The sequence below is a fragment of the Ictalurus punctatus genome, chromosome 27 (genome assembly GCF_001660625.3).
Source record: "Ictalurus punctatus breed USDA103 chromosome 27, Coco_2.0, whole genome shotgun sequence".
Classification (NCBI taxonomy): domain Eukaryota; kingdom Metazoa; phylum Chordata; class Actinopteri; order Siluriformes; family Ictaluridae; genus Ictalurus; species Ictalurus punctatus.
Genome location: NC_030442.2, coordinates 1,382,501 through 1,402,995, shown reverse-complemented (window position 1 = coordinate 1,402,995; position 20,495 = coordinate 1,382,501). Strand labels below are relative to the sequence as shown.

At 42.2% G+C, this 20,495-nt stretch overlaps 1 protein-coding gene across 1 annotated transcript in view; it reads right to left on the bottom strand.

The window, feature by feature from the left end:
• mgat5 (alpha-1,6-mannosylglycoprotein 6-beta-N-acetylglucosaminyltransferase) overlaps positions 1-20,495 on the bottom strand; it is an 86,035-nt gene that overhangs the window by 30,644 nt on the left and 34,896 nt on the right. Inside the window, exons 4-6 of the mRNA XM_053676490.1 lie at positions 14,086-14,162; positions 9,640-9,729; positions 1,146-1,217 (exon numbers count right to left, since the gene is read on the bottom strand). Of these exons, the coding sequence (XP_053532465.1) occupies positions 1,146-1,217; positions 9,640-9,729; positions 14,086-14,162 (239 nt within the window). The remainder of the gene's footprint in view (positions 1-1,145; positions 1,218-9,639; positions 9,730-14,085; positions 14,163-20,495) is intronic.

The window sequence follows — 20,495 nt, the reverse complement described above, 5'->3', positions numbered from 1 at the left end:
AGACGGTACAGAAACCTACTCCGTGACTCTGAACACACGTTCTACAGTCTTTCAAGTTACGCCTTGAAAAGGGGCCTCTCTTATTTGTTTTTTTGCTTTAATGGATGCTTAACACTTTGAAACTTTTTGCACGAGCTGAGAGACTGGTTTTTAATCGCACTCAGCCTGCTCCTGAAGGAATTCCTCCCCCAGGCTGTTTCCCCCGCCGTTAAAGCCAAATAAAATGTAAATAAAATTCTTCCACTGCGGCGTAGTTATTAACCCTCCGCTTCATGAATGATTACGTTCAAACTTTTGAAAATTTTTTAAAAACTTTTATGCATTTTTATTAGTTTTACTAGTTCAAGTAATATAAATATATTTAATAAAGTTTGATATTTTTTAGGGGGGGGGGGGGGTAACTGGTAAATGGTTGCCATATGGCAACAATGTACAAGGGTGGAAAGTATCATATAGTCAAAAATAAGAAGAACAACAACAACAACAACAACAACGCATCTTCCCGACTATCATCAGTGGAGTGTTTAAAAAAAAATCTAAAATTTCTTAAATAAATAAATAAATAAATAAATAAAATTCTAAAAAAGCAAAACTACCTACTGTAGTAAGTGTGTAAAAGTTAGGACGGATTTACTCACTCAAAATATGTACAAAAAAAAAAAAAAAGACATCCAAACATGTTTTGGGTGAAGTATCTTTTTAAAGCGTCATAACATTTAGAAAAGAAGGTGCAATTGCAAACACGTCTGAAATTCCGGCACGGAGGATCCGATTCGGACGATTCCGCACGCGGGATTAAAAGCGTGTAGACTCTGCATCCTTCCTCGGTTATCAACCTATAAGGAGCTGTGTTATATTTTAAGAACTGCTGCGCCTTTAAATCGTGCTACGTTGCGAGACTCACAGATTTCTCATTTACTGTCTTGTTAAAACGAGCTCCGCACGAGCCGCTCCACTCTGACTGCGGGATTCATGAAGATTTCGATTCCAGCCTCGCACCTACTGTGATCGCCTATTTCATGTTTGTTCTGTTTCAGCAGCGTAACATTACAGGCTTATTAACGTTCAACTGCTTTTATACACTAGCGCGGACAGACCCCTGTGTGTGTGTGTGTGTGTGTGATGTCACAGAAGAACACACTTACCCGTCCCTGTTTTTCAAAATCGTCATTAGCGTTGCTGCCCCTCCACGGCAGACGAGGACACCAGTTCTCCACCTGGGAAAAATACAATAAAAATCACACTCTGGTTAGTGTGTGTGTGTGTGTGTGTGTGTGTGAGTGTTTTTTCCACAGTGCGTCGACGAGCACGTAAAATAACTCTCATTTTGTGAAAAATCACGTGTCGTGCTGTCGGCTTTGTGACCTCTGAGACTCTCGGCTTCTACCTCTGTCTTGCCTGTGCTCGTCTTTTCCTCTCTGAATGCGGTTCATTACACCATCATCCATCTGATCACCAAACACACAAACACACACACACACACACGCACGCACATACTGTTCTGCATGACTTGTGTCAGCTATCAAAACACTCGTGTTTTTTTTGGCCGTCTCCCAGCAGCAGTGCATCTGACCTACACCGCCCCACATCATATCTAACAGCAGGTACGTTTCCAAAGACTCTGTGTGTGCAATGCTAGAAAAGGCTTTTAAAAGGAGTTCGCTATTTTTTCCAGCAAAAACAACAACATTTAGCTAACATCACACAAGCGGATGATGTTAGCTAACCAGCGTAGGTTAAGTATCTAGCGGTAGACACGATTACATGAAGCAGGAGACGTATTTCACCTGACTGAACAGACCACGTCTATACTCTTTTACGAGAAGTGTCCGGGGATTTTTAATGACCACAGAGAGTCACGACCTCTGTTTGACCTCTCATCCGAAAGACGGTGATGTTTTTACAGTATAGCATTAGGCCCCAGACAGACCACAGGGTGAGCGCCCCCTGCTGGCCTCGCTAATACCACTTCCGACAGCAACCTTAGTTTTCCCCAGGAGGTCTCCCATCCAAGTACTGTCCAGACTCAACCCTGCTTAGCGTCAGTGGGAAACCAGTCAAGAGCTCTGGCATACTTATAAATTACACCATATAATTGTACAAAAATGCTGTCGCAATTAGCTGCACCGGCTTTCATTTTCAGGTCTTTATGTGCACAGGTTTTATACACGGTTATGAAACGGACCTGTTGCTCCATTTAGACCCGAGTGCCTATAATTACACAGTCAATACGCAGTGTCAAATCATTGCATCTCGGTTTAGATGGCAAGTCGGGCGTGTTGCTTGTAGTTCGGCTGTCTGTGTCGCAAACGTTCCGACGAGAAACGGTAGCGTCTAAAGATAGCTTCTAAAGAATATAATAGAAAACATTTGAATAATCATACACAGTACGACGCAATAAACTAAGATAAATACGATGAAACAAGTACCACAAAAAATATTGTAAACAAGAGGGAAAATAGAACACACACACATTCCTATACACATGCACGCGTACACAATTTTTTGTAATCCAGTAGTGTTTTGATATCATAAAGCCCGATAAAAGGTCATTATTGTGATCTCGTTATATATCCTCTCTCATAGTCACTGGATAAACACTGGATCTCCCATCCAACCATCTTCCAGCAGGCTTTGTTAAGACCATCACACACACGCAGGCTGTTGGAGCGGGTACAGTCGCCGGAGTGTGTGGTTTCTGGCGTGTGTGTGTGCTGCTGGCTGCAGCTAATGTTCCATGCTGTTAATTTGCCTGCTTTCAGTCATCCGCTTAAACAGGCTTTTACTACCCATCATTCATCACACACCGACCCTGTGACCATCTCCACTCACATCAATTATACATCCCATTACTGACGGACAGAGGGAGGAAGAACTGGAAGGACGGAGAGAGAGAGAGAGAGAGAGAGAGAGAGAGACAGAGAGGTAGTGATAAAAAAGAGACAAGAAAATGGAACAAGTACAGGAACAGAAGAAACGACATTAGCTGGAGAGAAGAGCACGATCAGTCCGTCTGCAGTCGCCACAATTTCCTCAGATATCCTGTCACGTTAGCTTGTTTTTACCCAGCCAGGAAATACTTAGCAGATTGTGAACCTTTATTAGTGTAACGTTGTCCCTTAGAGTCAGATTAACCGATATAGCAACTAGTGATTATTAACATTCACTATAAAAACAAACAAAAACAAATCCTCTCAGAAATGCTGTCGAAAAAGCTACAACGAACCAGTTAATCAGAGTCCTAAACATTCAAAAATGACCTAAAGATTGTCAGGTTATCTGGTGTTAGCTAACTGGCTAGCGTTAGGAGTGAAGATTATGAGAAAATAAGAATGTCTCAAGCACCCGTTCGGAAATCCGGTCGATTAGCCGATGTTAGCTAGTTGGCTAGCATTAGAAATGCTGATTATTAGCATCCATTAGTATTATTAAGACTTAAAAGTCCTCGAAGAAACGCTGTAGAAAGAGCCAGCAAGGTAGAGTTAACAATAAGGAGCAGGAAAAGCCAAAGATATGACTTCAAGATTGGCAGGTTAGCTGGCGTCAGCTAGCAGGCTTTAGCAAAATGAAGACGAACAACATTCAGGATGAAAACTTGAAAATCCTCTCAGAAATCCTGCTGAAACAGGGTAAGGTAGTCAGCTGGCATGAATTTAATAATAAATATTTTGAACATTCAAAAATAAGATAAGATTTGTCCCTAAAATCCTCTCGAGTTAGCTCATGTTAGCTTGCAGGTTACTGTTAGCAGATAATATTATGAATATTTATGAACATGTCCCAGGTATCCCTTCAGGAATCCTGTCAGGTTAGCAGTTGTCCGCTAGATAATCAGTAAAGTTTATTTATGAAAATTTATGAACCGAACATAAACACTGTCATGAAAAAAATCCTGTCAGGTTAGCTCATGTTAGCCGTTAGCATTAATGGTAAAGATCAGTGTAGTTGTCCTCTCTCTTTTGTTAGCAAGCTGGCTAACACAATCTGTGAACATTCCACATACTTTTAGTCTAAAAGTATTCAAGAAATCTTTTCTGCTCTCAGAGATGCTAGCCGAGTCTTCTGCAGTCTGGAATTTGATGATGGATAGAATGCTGCACTGAGAGAAAACACCATTACAGCATGCAGACAAGTGAGGAGCAAAAGATTGGACTTTAAAATGTTGGTTCCTTGTATTCCTGTATTTTGGCATTGGATCACTGTGACCCGTCGTAACCTTTCAGTGGCTGACTCGAAATGTTAATACTATACAAAAATAATAGTTTAAAGCATATAAGTGCCCAGCGCACCATTTGAGAAGCAGACGGCAGATGACTTCCTTCCTACATAACTCGCACACTGTATTGAGTCCAAGATACACCCACCTTCTCATAGACAACCTCCAAGGCACGCCTACTGAGCTTCTCCGATTCCTACGTATGAGCTTGAGAGAGTGTGGTATGAGAAAGTATGGAAACCTGGTGAAATCTGATCAAGCAAAGCCCTATCATTAGTTTTACATGGGGAGGCGGGGTAATCCTCCCTGCAGTCTCCTCTTCAGGAGGTGAAATGCTGCTCAACCGGGGGAAGGTCTGGTGATTGACTTGGCCAGTCTAAAACTTCTCCTGTGTTGAGTTCGGAGTGTGTTTTGGATCGTTGTCGTGCTGCATGATGAAGTTCCTCCTGATTAATTCGGATGCGTTTCTCTGTAATTTTTCAGACAGAATGTTTCTGTAAACTTCTGATTTCATTCTGCTGCTACCTTCATGAGTTCATCATCAATAAAGATCTGTGAGAATGTTCCAGAAGCAGCCGTGCAAGCCCAAGCCATGACACTACCTCCACCATGTTCCACAGATGAGCTCGTATGTTCTGGATCACGAGCAGATCCGTTCTCTCTCCACACTTTGACCTTTCCATCACTTTGGTAGAGGTTCATCTCGGTTCCAGAAAATTTGTGGCTCATTACTTCAGCTGCTGTTCTTGTCCTTGGCCGATCCATTCGGCGTCAGTACACTGATGGTTTCTTTCTTTTTCAGGACATTCCGAATTGTTGTATCGGGCATGCCCGATGTTTGTCCCTCTTTCCTCAGCTTCGAAACGGCTCGCTTTTCTCCCATAGACAGCTCTCCGATCTTCACGTTGGTTTATCCTTTTTAACAACAAACGCCGTCTTCACAGGTGAAACTGAAGACTAAAACCCAGAGTTTCAACGTTCAGAGCTATTTATCCTTAAAACAAAATCAATCTAACATGACACACCTGGGTAACAAGAGACACCCGTCAGCCACACCTTCTAATATTTTTACTCGCCTACAAACTGGGTGGTTTGATAGAAAACGTGCTATGTTCTACAGTACGTCATTTACCACGTCTACATATAAATACCAGGAAATAAAAGCTGAAATTCTAAACTCCCCCCGTTCTGATGTTTGACGTGAACATTACCTGAAGCTCGAATAAACCTTAACCTTAATACCGCAAGATACGTGTCTACTGCAGTGGCATGACCGGTGTGAACATCCCACTCCGAACACCAGCTTCCTCACCCAAATGAAAAGTTGATGTTTTTTTTAATCTAAAGAATAGGCTAATAGGACTGTAAAATGAATCGATGTGATTATGATCATTTGATAAAATGACATTTAACGATCAAATATAATGACTATAACATACAACGCGTCACTAACGCCGTCTCACATGCGCGTGCGAGCCTATTCATATTCACAGTCCATGTGAGCAAGCCGGTTGTTTTGTTATTGTAAGTGTTATTTTCTTCCCAAAATGTGCAGAGGATATCGACGACTACACGCTCTAATGCTTAATCGACCGTCGATAGGTTTTATCGATGAAATCATTACCGACAATGAACCGAACGTCGAGTCATCATCAGCATCCCTGCTCTCGACCTGTATCCGCAGGCTTTCACGCATCGTGCTGCTGCCACACGATTGGCTGAGTGGACCGCTGTATTAATGAGTACGTTATACCCTGTGGGGAAACAGGTTTTCATACAGAGGTCGATTATCTCATGTCAATCAATCCTCATCAACAAGGAGAGGGAAGAATGCTGAATGACGGAGAGTCCAAGATGTAGCTAGAGAAGGAAGAAAAGAGAGCGAGAGAAGCAGAGGGAAAGAAAGATGACGGTTTATACAAAAACGCAGATGGAGAGAAGCAGTTGAAATGGAAATGCATTCACATTGCCATGGTGACCGGGAGAGACCGTCACCGGCACTGTGTGTGTATGAGAGAGTGTGTGTGTGTGTGTGTGTGGGTGTGCGTACGTACTCAATATTCCAATCCATAATACTACACAGCAGATGAGCATGGTTACAGGTGTGTGTGTGTGTGTGTGTGTGTGTGTTGGAGGAGTAGGAGTGGCAGGGTGCACATGTCCCACATGAGCTCAATCAAAATCCATACGAGCTCAGTTTGTTTACATAATTGCCAAACACTTGCTTAGTCGGTTGTTTCTGTTAATGATGCATGCCATTAAAGACTCAAGGTATACTTGTACTTTTGTGTGTCTGTGTGTGCGTGTGTTTGTGTGTGTGTGTTTATCCTCCAGGCTATGAGTCCTGTGAATATCAATGAGCAGAACTCATTTGAATAGTGGGGAAGGTATGCTTAAGAGAAGGAACAGGGGAGAGGGGGAGAGAGAGAGAGAGAGAGAGCAAAAAAGTAATAACAATGGACAAAGGAAGGATTTTTGCCTTGCCGAGTATTTTGTCCCGAAGGCCGAATCTCATCCGAATAACATAAAAACAAAAAACATTTGGTCAACAAAGAAAGCTGCGGAAAAAAAAAGAAGTGAAAGGACGGAAAAAAGCAGAATGTTTAGGAATTAGGTGCACTTGGTGTCCCCGTGCACGATCCGCTACTGGAGGTCAGCAGTTCATTTATCAATCGGAGGCTTGTACAGGGCCTCTGGGGAACGAGTCAGTCAGTGCCAACACCAGCTGGTTAATGGACCTCCAGCCAAATGATATGCCTGGCGCACCTTCACACAGACCGTATACACGCTGTTCTCTCCAACTGACCCCGTATACCAAAGTGCTGTGGCAAAGGACAAAACGCACCTGTCGTCCTCATTCCGCTTCCTCACGGCAGCGGCAAGAATTAGAGTAGGACACTCGTACACTTGGGGAGTAGGGGAGACGGCGCGCTGAATTCGGACTTTGGACAACACCTCGTCGTGACCTTCCGATACGGGCTACGTGATTCGTAACGCTCCACCGAAACCTCAGTCCTGATTCGTCGACTAATTAATACGTATATTTAGCGAATTCCTACATTACGGACGGCAGGGTGTTGTAGCTCTATTTTCCTAGCAGGTGTTTGTGAATGCATTGTGAATGACGGATTTACCGGTCCATTTAATGCAACAGCAGAAAATGCTAATTAGCATAAAGCTTTAGTCATATTATGGCGCCAAGAGCGCAGTGTGTCCTCGCAGAGTTAAAAGCACAGGAGCAATATTAAGGGCTGGATACATGTTAGCAGTTCTTCATAAGCACCCCGTGGGTGAAAACTCGATAAGCGCACTCTGGCGGTCCGTTAGTTTAACGTTGGGGACATTTTCCCACCCTCGATGAGAAATTACGACGTATAAAGATTAAAGGACATCAGTAAAAGAACAGCATACCCAAGGTGAAGCACGGTGGTGGGAGCATCACGCCTTACGGATGCTTTTCTCCAGACAGAATTTGGGATTTAATCAAGGTGGAGGGAAGCATGAATGGCTACAAATGCCAGTCGAGTTTAGTGCAAAACATTCAGGCGTCTGCTAGTCAGCTGAAGATGAAAAGGAATTTCACCTTTCATCACGGCAACGACCCAAAACATACTGCACATCCAAATCAACAAAGGAATGGCTTCACCAAAAGAAGAGAAATGTTTTTGAATGACCTGAAGCGGGCTGTGCGCAGGAGATCACCGATCGACCGATAATCGATATTTCCCCCGATATTTCAACATTTTTCCATAAATCGGTTATCGTTTTTTTTTTACTATCGGATCCACCGATGAATGGCGCATCTTGTGGCCGTTTTGAGAACTGCACGCAGGACCGCCATAATCAGCCATTAGATGCGTTACATAAATGCTCGATATGTAGTTTAATAAGCGGCTAAGAAATAGAGACAAACTCATGCAGTCGTGTAATGTGTTTACCTCACCGAAGCGTTTATTTATAAATAAAAGACACTTTAGTAACAGTGCACTTTCATTTTTTTCACACTCTTTCAGACCCCTCTATTAATTGGTGTATAAATACGAGTTTTGGTTCGTTTTCTACGTCGGTCGATCTCTACAGGAGATGCCCTTACAATCTGACGGATCTCGAAGATTTTTGGAAGAAAACATTGTTTCCCACTTTATTTGTAAACGGTGAAATTTCACAGTAAAGATGGGAAACGTTCTGACATGATTTATCTTTTGATAGTTTTATTAGATTTCTTTCCCATTCCAACAGGGGTGTGTAGACTTTTTATATCCACTGTATACCACATTTGAACTTTCGAATGTTGTTTCTCCCTTTTCACTTCTGTAGACTCGCTGTGCTTCAGGTGATACTACTGCACACTTTAGACCCCTATACACTATAAGTATAGGGGTCTAATACTAAATATATATATTGTATATATATATATATATATATATATATATATATATATATATATATATATATATATGATACTTATATATATAAATATAAGTATTTATATATATAAATGGCTCCTCCATCACTCAGGAACCAGCTGGTGTGTCAGACGTCCTCAAGAGTCAAACACCGCCCACATGCCACACTCAAACGCTATTGTCTCAAACTTAAATGCACATTTATATCAGTTTCCTCGACTGTTCGTGCTAAACGAAGCTGCTCTCAAGATCAGAAAATGGAGCAGTGCCAGTAGACACCAGGTGATGTGTTACAGATTGGCCTCAAAACATTTTCTTTACCGTTTCTGATTACCGTTACCGTAATCGGGACCGATAACTAACGGATTGCCAGTTATCAGCAAAAATTCAATTCAATTCGATAGATTTTCCCAGTTGCGTTTGTTGTGGGAGCGGCTGTGAAGGATCCGCCGTCATTACACAATACAAGAGCGGCCTCTAGAGGCCAGAACTATCACTGACCAATTTTGTCCTGTTATTTGAAGTGTTTTTTTTTTTTTTAATTCATTTTTGGACGTCTCTGTTTGTATTTGTTATTTGGAGTGTTACTTTTTTGGTTCTGTTTGGATGTATATCATTTATGTACTTTATGATGTATTAATACTTGAAATATATTCATATGTATATATTTATTTCATTTAAAAACGTACAGTACATTTTCATGGTACAGTCGGTACTGCTTATTTTTGTCATAAATTTCAGCAGTATTTTACTGTGAGGGTTGCGTTTGGATTAAGAATCAAATCAGCTTTTCAGTTTACTTTCATAAAAATAAATAAATAAAATAAAATAAATAAATAAACAAACACCTCCAGGTATCGGGTCAAAATAACCCGAACATAATCTCATGAATTTATGATATTCTACACCAATATTTTTGACACCGAGTCGAGCATGTAGAGTTTTACTGTATACTGGGGGGAGGAACAAAAATCAAAAAGGCTACTGGATGTACTGGCTATAAAAGCATGAACTCACCTCGCTCAGGTAGATGAAGAAGCTGCACATGGTTCCGTCCACGCCATAATTTGCATAGCACGCATCTGAACGCCACATGTCCTTCATCCACTGAGGACGAGAAGGAGCAGAAAGAGAGTCAACCTGGAGCAGCCAAGCTCAAATGGTCAACACTTATCATTACTTTTCTGTTATATTATTAACTCGATGACACTTTATGACCTGGACACTTTATTTCACGAAGACTTTATGACTTTATGCCGCTACCTCACCTACTGCCTTGCTGATAAGAGTGTGTTGTTAGGAGTTGGTGTCTAATGGCATGTGTAATTGTCTGCGGGACAAAACAATTTCCCTTCAGGGATCAAAACAGTTCTGTCTGTCTGTGATCACACCCAGTGTATGCCCTTGTGCGTCCTCTACGCCACATGATGCAGCAGTTACCACGGTGACTTTCACATATGAAACGGTCTATATCTAGCTAGCATGATAACCAGCTAGTGTACTAATTCATTTGGAGTAGAGACAAGGAATCAGATATGGACAAATTCCATACATCATCAAACCAGCCCGTCGCTGAGGATTTTTCTAGCACACCTCCGCGGTGTTTTATTCCTTACATGGTTCACTTACACCGGTCATTTCTACATAAAAAAAAAAGACCTTCTGAACTTCTACATATTTAATGTGCTGAAGTACAAGCGATCCGACTTCGACCTCGACATTTCGCTCATCCTAATACGGTTACGTCCTGATAATACGAGCGCAGTGAAGGACGTATTGATTGGAGTCAGCGTGGCTCAGAGCGCTCTTATTGATTATGCACCTCAGATGATCATGATGATGGGGGGGGTGAAGATTTGCTGACCTCAGTGGCTCAGCGTAACCCAAGTAGCAACGGAAAGGAATAAGACCACTCAATCTGAAACTATACTCCTTTCTGGAACTCTCTAGAGGTCTGGGTATGTTCAAATATTCAATGTCATAGCTCCAGTGTCTGGAATATACCGTATCATTTCCATCATAAAAAATGATATTCGTATACATGTAAGTGGATCATTAAACAAAGCGCTGGAATTTCAAGCTGATGTCCGTGATGCACTTGAGAAATGGGCTGATTGTTGTAAATGGTGATATTACTGAGATAAAGGACGGACGTTGAGCCACGTTTAGTTCGTTAGGGGGTAAGTGTAGTAAGTGTTTCGAAACCAAGATATCGGTTGGGAAACACTACACGTACCCCCTAACGTACTAAATGTGCTACTACACATTTATCCAACTACAGGTTGAACACATTTCAGCATCTTAAGAAAAAAAACAACAATTTTTTTTAAGGGGTAGTTCACTCAAAAATGAAAATTCTGTCATCGTTTACTCACCCTCCTGTCGTTCCAAACCTGTACGCATTTCTTTCTTCTGCGGAACACAAGAGAAGATATTTTGAAGAATGTCGGTAACCAAATAGTTTTGGTGCCCATTGACTTCCATTGTATGGACAAAAAAAAAAATATATATATCTTCTTTTATGTTCCACAGAAGAACCTCAGTCATACAGTTTTGGAAGGGTGTGAGGGTGAGTACATGACGGTTTCTAGAAAAGTGCTGAAAGTGTAGCAGGTCACTTGTGAAAACCTCGCACGAACCGCGCACGGACACTGATTTGAAGAAGTGATACCGCTTTTGTCAAGCGGGTTCACCGGGAATAAAACACTCGGAGGCATGACGCCGCGGGAAAATAATCAACGACCGGGTGATGTGATGAAGAGTTACTGTGACCACCTTGACGTTGATTCCGATTCCTTTTTTATTATTATTTTCATTGTTATTTTGTCTGGTGATTGGTACATTTAATGCTGTAGAAGTGAAGATCTGAGAAACAAGTTCTGCTGCTACCGGTCGTGTGTGTGTGTGTGTGTGAGAATGAGAACCAGTGTAAAGCGCTTTGCGTGATGTACGCTGAAAAACGTACTGAACATACACAGCACCGACACCGGAGACTCCTTCCTATACATGTTAAATAAACATCTCATCACCTGATCAATGCATACACACTTCCCAGTGCTAAATAAAAGCACCTTTTGCACCACAATTAAAAGTAGGTGGGTTTTAAAAATTATTATGATTATTATTATTATTATTTTAAATCATAGATTAAAGCAACAATACTGCAAAAGCATGTTTAACATTTCATTTCTCAACACACCGACACACTCTTCTACAACCGCTAAAGGTGTCATTCTTTTTTCCCGTCTAAGTCGCCACGGCAATTATGAAGCAGGAATACATCTGAACTCCGTTTTCAATTAAAGTTTCAAATCACCTAAAGCCAATCATTACTGCTATTAACCACGGAGCGAATTTACATTTCTCATTACGAGATGAACGTGGCTGAGAGAAATGGAGCGGCGCAGATTTGGATGGGATCATAATCGAGGCTTGGAATTTCTCAGCAAAGCGTCCACGGCGAAGATCATCTAACTGAAGAGTCTGGGTCTCGATCGTGAATGAATACAGAGGCTGGGAACAAAAAAAACAAACAAAAAAAAAAAAGAGATGAATGGAGGGAAGGAGGAGAACAGGCGTACTGAAAACGTTGGGAATTTTTTGGGCTTCTGTGGAACCGGAACGCAATCGCAAACTCCTTGCGTAAGAAGGCGGTTTGCGCCGTCCTCCACGTGCGGATTAATCTAATCGGCTCTAAACAGTAAATGACACCGAGAGTGTATTAACTGTTTACTACGGTATATACTATGCCGCTTGGAAGGCAGCCCAAGTATTCATGACACTGAGGACAGAATAATCTCTTGCACTTCACTCGGGACTACAGCAGCATTAGAAGAATAACAGTTTATTGCACACATCAAAGTGAGCGTCAGTTGCGTACTAAAAGCTGTGTAATAGTAACAAAGATGGATAGCTGTTAGGAATAAAACCCTTGGGGTCATGCAATCCGAAGAAAATAATAAACAGTGGAGTAATGCGACGCGGCCCGGCGCAAAGTGGAGTAACCGTTACGTCCCACGAGTCGATTATTTCCCTAAAACCGCCAATGATTTAGCTTTTATTCATTTAGAGTTACATTTAAGGTTTGTTCCTGTTACCACTTACAGTCCGCTCCGAAACCTTCTTTCTTCAGAACGTTCCGAAGTCAGTCTGTACAGGATGCTGGTAAATGAGACCTTTTAGCTGTACTCGTGTTCGACGCACGTGAATCAAAGAGGGCTTTGGCTGAATGCACGTCGTGATGATGTCACACGACACGTCTTGGCCTAAATCTGCGGTAATTTTTTAAAATCGCGAGCTCTTCTGAACATTGTGGAGTTTCAAATTCCTGGAGGGACGGCATGTTGTCGTACTGGCTATGCACAATGTCCGTTCAACGCATCTTGATAGATTTCCCCTCTTTTCTCAGCTTCAAAACGGCTCGCTTTTCTCCCAGAGACGTCTCTCTGATCTTTATGTTGGTTTATCCTTTTTAACACCAAATCATGCGGTCTTTTCGCAGGTGAAACTGAAAGCTAAAATCAAGCTCTTCGGGAACTACTTTATTGTTTAGACAACCAACCGGACCGGACACACCCGGACACACCCGGGTAACAAGACGCACTCGTCAGTCTGACATGTTTGCTCGAAATAAACGGAAACCAAAACTGAAACTCTCGTTCTTATTTTTTGTTCTCAAAAATTCACCTGAATTGCACTGGGTGTTCCAATGCTTTCGGAGAGGACAATTATAAACAACCGTTCCTCACGGTTACAGAACGTTCTTTTTAAAACCCGTTTAGGTGGCGTGTCAGCCATACCAAGTCCTCGAGTAAGATCATACTATAGAAACTATAACATATTAGCATGAGTGCTTTAATATAAACATCACAGCCAGAACTTCTGAACCGTGCTGTTATAGAAAAATTAACCAACACCTTCTGACCAATCAGTATTGAGCATTCAGCGCCAGGGTATAAATAAAAAGTTATCTGTTTTTATGATATCACCTTGCTGTGGGAATATTTGCATGCCCATTGCTGATTAAAACAACAATTTGCATTTGAGCGTTTACTTTTTAAAAAACAAAACAAAAACAGATGATTCCCGTGTCTCTGCGGAGCGTTCCGGGGACAGGACATGGGAGCAGATAGTGTGTGTAATAGCAGACGTGTCGAGAGGCTAGTTACTGTGTGCATCTGTGTGAGTTAGTAACCAGATAACAAAAACGAGGGCGTTTTTAATCACTAGCTTCTGGTGTGCAACGTGATATCAGTTCCCCCGCACGCAGATACGCGTGTGCTTAATGAATGGTGTGTGTACGCCGTTGTGGGGCACTCGCACACCATCCGTCACCTGCTCAAACGAAACCGGTCCATATTGTGATTCCTGAGCAGGTAAATCTGATTATAACTAAACAATATGAGATCAGTGTGTGTGTGTGTGTGTGTGTGTGTGTGGGGATGTACGTGTGGATGTGTTCACCTTCATTTTGCCCTCACAGTGCGGGAAGCCGTCAAGAGGTGGCAGCTCACACTTTTCCTGTGCTCCACTAAGCAGGTCTAGCAAGAGAAAGGAAAAGACAAAAGGTCAGTGGTGTTCTTTATAATCATCATCGTCCTCGTCATTGTTCAAGAGAAACTCGGATGACTTTCAAAGATTCCAGACTTGAGTTTAATGCCAAAGGTGATTAAAAGTCGAACAATGGATATGAACTATTTTATTTCATTTATTTTTAAATATAAATATTTCACAAAAAGGCAAATATGTCCATGTTAGTGAAAGCACTGCATGTAATAATAATAATAATAATAATAATAATAATAATAATAATAATAATGAGCTGCAAGTAAGGGTCCAAGCAATTTCAGGCCCCTCCCCTGAAAGAAGACCAGAAGCCATTGGGAGCACCTGTCCCCTACAGAGATGCACTAAATCTGATAGCAAAACGTAAAGCCACTGTTGAGATATAACCACTTCACTTCCTGCTTTCGTCAGCCCTCCCAAAGTTGCAAATGAACACAAAAAGTGTTGGCTAACATCGGGTCGTGTTGCTAAACAGGTACGCCTGGTTTCTTCTTAATACATAAAAAGCGTTGGTGACAGAATGTCCTCACTTCCTGCCTGGTGAGTGTTTGAGTGTTATTAGACTAACTGCCCACGCATAACAATCCAAGGAAATGGGTTTAGCTGTGGACGGTGATCAAATTTCATGATGATTAGACAAATTATCCAAGAGAAGACGTGAAGCGAAAAAAAACCCCCAACAAAAATATGAGTTCCTGTTTGGCAAATCACAACCTAGTTATACACACACACACACACACACTCACACACACACACACACACCGAAATCAATATCTGACGTTGAGAAAATTATGAGCAATTTGACTAATTTGTGAATTACTGCCCCAACTAGAGGTGAATTTTGACGCGTATGTATAAAGTTTTATGTTTGTTTGTTTCGGTGATTATCGGGGTCCAAGCACGACATAACCAGCGCTATGTAGTGTGCAATGCCGGAAAGAATCATATAGTCAAAAATAACACGAAATGCATGAGGTTACAATTACAATTAAAGTGGCAAGCAGCGTTTAAAGGGGCCAAGCACCAAAGGCACAGCATGCGCAACGCGGAGCCTGAAGGACACGAAGAGGAGAACTAGAACGTACATGAATGAATAAAAGATCTCAGTTCAGAAGCGCAGCTGAGAAGAAGATTGAACAGGAAATGAACAGAACAGAGGTGTTTATTTACATGCTAAGAGGTTGAAAGGGTGCAGCAATGCCGAGCCGCAAAAGAAAGGAACCGAATGACATGTTGAAGAACTTGCACCACATGGGAATCGAACCCAGGCCCTTTAGTTTATCACAGAAGCTTGTCGTTTATCAGACACTGAGCTCAGCATTCATTTGCATATGCAAATGAGCCCAACATCTTCCCAGACAGAAGTATAAGTGCATTGAGGGTTTTTCCCTCCTCCCCCGGATGGAGATTTGGACCGACACATAGTGTTGTGCTCTATGGGTATATATTGATGTTTAGAAATATTAGTAAGAAGAAAACAAGTTGTCAAGATACGATCCATTGGAATGGCAGGAGGAAAGATCCAGTTTACGCAAGACCAAGGGTGTGGAACCGTCAAAGGTCCCCCGGGTGTTCACTGCAATGTGCGACGTCCTGGTAAGAAGGCAACCTCCAGATAGTGAGTTGTAAACAGGAAACGTGACATGTAGCAGAACAGCTGCTGCTTAAAAAAACAAAACAAAAAAAACTCAGTTGATGAGCTATATTTAATCATTGCAAACCAAGAATCTGGGGGATGGGATTAAAAAAAAAAAAGAAGGTATGATTGATTCAATATTAGATCTTTGAGACATCACATTATCAACTGACTGTCTGAACAGCAGGGCTGCGACGCTAGCAGCATGTCATAACACAAGCATTTAAATATATTCTAGGTGCAACACAAGTAAGACTGGATTATACAAAGTGATGTGACTCTGAGGCGTTCGCACAGGAACCTGCAGAAAAAGTGAAACCCAGTTGCTTCATCTAAAGCTACAAAAATAGAACACTTCCTGCCAGCCAGACAAAGATGAGATTGAGTGTCTCGAAAGCGCTTAACGCAAATAAGCCCGGTTCCAGCACATTGTAAACAAACACTTGATAAAGAGAACGCTGCTCGTATTCTCAGTGCATGTTTAGAAAACAGAAACATCCATACGTAACGGAGACATGATTGGGCCTCTTGGGAGCCAATTAGCTACTCGTATAAGAATAAAATACTGCAGAGACTATAGCATCTTCCAGCTAAAACATCTCAAACCTAGCATGAGGAGTTCAACGCTAACATCAAACAACACTTCAGGAAAAAATGGATAGGTCCAGGGTGAGTGAAAACAACAGCTCTGGGCCGGTATGTTGCTCTTGGTGATCATCCGTGATTACATGCCATGTAGGTTACTCATTCAGGTATCAGTAGGGATAAGTACCACGGATACGGACATGCCGTATACAGCCCCAAATCCAAAAAAAAAAGAAAAGTTGTGACGCTGTGCAAAATGTAAATAAAAACTGAATGCAGTGATTTTGAAATCTCATAAACCCGTGCGGTATTCACGATAGAACATCGTAAACATATCAAATGTTTAAACTGAGGAAACGTACCGTTGTGTGAAGAAAAAAAATAAAAAACGAGGTGATTTTGAATTTGATGGCCGCAACACGTCTCGTCTGACCACAGAACAGTTTTCCACTTCGCCTCGGTCCATTTTAAATGAGCTTTGTTTCTGGATCATGTTCACACATGGCGGTGAACCTCTGCCCATCTTTACTTCTGAAAGACTCCGCCTCTCTAAGATCCTCTTTTTATACCCAATCATCTTACTGACCTGTTCCCAGTCAACCTCCAGCCGTTCCTTTTTACCAAGACTTACTTTCGCAGCCTTTTGTTGCCCCTGTCCCAACTTTCCCGACACGTGCTGCGGCCTTCGAATTCAAGATTACCTTATTTTTCCTTCTTAAAATGATACATTTACACAGTGTAAACATCTGATATGTTTTCTATGGTCTGTTGCGAATAACATACGGGTTTATGAGATTTGCAAATCATTGCGTTCTGTTTTTATTTACATTTTACCTAGCGTCCCTACTTTTTCGGACTTGGGGTTGTACTTCATCTTGAAAGAAAGAAAGAAAGAAAGAAAGAAAGAAAGAAAGAAAGAAAGAAAGATGGTATCGACGCATCGCTACTCTACTTCGTAGTCAGTTTGGAATCACAGTCAGAAAGTCATGTGATCAACAGTCCAATCCAGTGGTCTCCAGGAAACAGAGTTGATCAGATACAAACACAAAGAAATCAGTATTCTTTCTTTTCATTTTTTTTTTTAACCCCAATAATGGCTATGATAAAAATATCTCAAATATCAGTTCTGGCATGAGGCAGCGCTTTGAGCCACATGTGACCGTTCCCTTTAATCCTGTGCCACATTCCATGATTTCTATCTGGATTACAGTCAGGAGTCCATGCTGTTTGCTTTTAGTCAGTTGGAGTGAATGGAAAGTGGCACCGAATACTTCGGAGAGTCTTGCTTCTCGACTGAGAATCGGGCCAGTCGGAGTATGTTTACATTTTTCCAATCATACCCTAGTAATGGCTTAAATCTCTATTCCTTCAAGAGCCAAGCAAAGCTTAGAGCAAGGGGGAAAAAATAAAGAATACAGCCATTTCTGGTTCTAATGGAAGCTTACGGTGTAATAGCTAAAAGCTATTCTATTAACCCGTTCTTTCTGTTGCAGTCCATAGCGACCACGTGACCCACCCGAGGCCACAACTACACATCACTGACAGATCTGGCTTTGTGCGTCAACATACACAGAAGCAGACGCAACAATAGCTCCTGACTGTGAAATCTCCGTGTGTTTGACTAGTGCGGTTTCCTCCTAACAGGAATAACGCACGTCGTCACGATAGTCTTGCCCGTGCAGATTCGTTTGGAAAAGTTACAAGTTGGGTGACATGTTCGCAAGCCTTATTTGGACAGTATCAATTTAATCAACACAAGGAACATAAAACAAACTCCACGGCCACCGTGATCAAGACGGAACGCTTCCCGATGACCGACGAATAAACGGACGTCAAACGTCTCTCGAATCTCCTTCGCTAAAAATTTCCCGATTCATGAAATGTACGTTTCTGATTCGCAATCGCACTACTGGTCACGTACGACCGGAAAGAGACCACCTCAGACCAGTTGTTTTGGTCCACACCACAGCGTGATACCGTGATGTCACATCCCTGAAGAACCACACAGGGTTCAACTCAAATGGACTAAGTGCTGCGTATGTGAAAGCAGCCTTACGGTAAAAGCCTACAGCAGGCCATTAAGAATCCAGCAGACTAAAAACACACACAAACACACTTTTCCATCAGCACAGCGGCCGTGTTGGGTCACAACCTAGCAAACACAACATATTTAAGAACCGGGCCACATTTCCACCGGGGTCAGAGCTGAAACATTACGAATAGGAAATTCTGGGAGTTTCAGGATGAGGGTGTACGCGGGGTTTTGAAATGGTAAAAGATGTGCATACTTCTAGATTAGACGGAGAAGGGTAACACAACACGACACGACACCGCCGTCACTCTCTCCCCTCCACTCACGGCTGGTGTGTGGTGGACGTTCTGGAGCACCGTCACATCATCCAGGTGGATCCTACACACTAGTGGTGGTTGAAGAGATCCGCCCCCCCAATATATATTAAATAACGTGTTGTGTTTTCCATATGGTCCAGTGTGAATAGAACGCACACGCACAGGGTCCTTTTGTCTGACGCTGAAGTGATGCACTCCAGTTCCGCTCCCACAACAGAGCCAGCTATCCTTACCAGCCTGTCCAGTCGCCCAGCGTCCTTCTTCTTTTAACGTTTTAACTTCTAACAGATTCTCCCATCTGTGCTGTGGAGCTCCGGGTTCTACCCTTGGCCCCGTTACACAGACACTTCCATATTTTGGCTATTTCGTGTTGATTTGTGACACAATCCCACTTCAGTCCATTACATTTCCAGAGTTTCCACTTCCAGCCCAGCTGTTTTTTCGTATCGGACCCAAACCGAACCAACTAACTTTTATTTTCCGAAGGGGATGGAAAAGCGAGGCGCGGTTCCACATCGGACACCCGATTCAGTGGAAAGAGCAGTAAACAGAGTGAAAGTACTGCATTAAGGCGAGTTCGAGCCAACATCAGCTTAAAACATCTGCTGCTTTAGTTCTCATTCGTTTCCAGTTTCTAGACTCCAGCGCAGCGCGATATTAAATATGAATAGTCCAATAAAATAATAACGAAATGCACAACCCGAGTATGAATCACCCTTCTAATCACTTTCAGATCTGACGGAGAACAAAAACACAAGCCTGTTAGTACGCGCACACAAACACCCCAACGCCAGCTCCACGGTGCCTTCTTAGCCAGCTGTTCTGCTGAAGCGTTTCCAACGGTTTTAAGAAAACAGAAGGGTTTCTCACGGTGTCAGAGTGCCGTGCTTGTGTTCGAAAAACTACTCCGAGCATACGCAACAGCCGCGTGTCGGCTAGCGCGAAACAGCTGCAAGCTAACCGGTGTAGACGTGAACACGAGATACGTGGAGTGATGGATAATGTCGTCATCGCTAGGATAATCCGTTTGCGATTACTTTAAAAAATAAACCGATGCCGAGCTTAGCTAAGCGGATAAACAAAAACGGGTGACGTTTCTCCAAACAGGACATGTTTGCATAACTAGAACAACATTCCTCTCAACCGATCACGGACATCTGATGTAGTCTGTGTGGGCCTCTAATCGTGAGGCACTTTCCAGAAAATCCTTTCCAGACGCAAAGCTTATCGCGGCGCTCCTTGCGCAATCTTTGGTACAGTACTCAAGTCTGTAGTGTTTCTTTCCACCAGTGCTTTTGATGTTTACTTTCCGCATTTCACATCGGAACATCCCTACTTTTCTCTACAATCAGATATTTGTCAAGTCGTGAGGTAACTTTCGAAATCCGACGACAGAAACGAGACCTAATCCGCATCACGGTCATCCATTCTGTCGCTAAAGTTCATACCGTTTCAGCTAGGTATTAGCATTGCGCTAGTTTGCGCCATCAGAGTTATCATCATGCTAGGACTAAACTGTTGTTGGTTAGCCTTAGCTAATGTTTTTTTTCCTTTTCTTTTTTCCCTTTTGTCTATGATTATTTGCTAGTTTATAAAATAGCACCCCGATCCAGCAGATCGTAGTATTTTGCGCTGTAGTTTTAGATCACGCGCTGAAAAAGGCGCTAATTCACCATCTGAATTAGTATTTGAAATCAGATCGCCGTTTAAGACAGACGTCTTTGTGTCTTGTGAATTT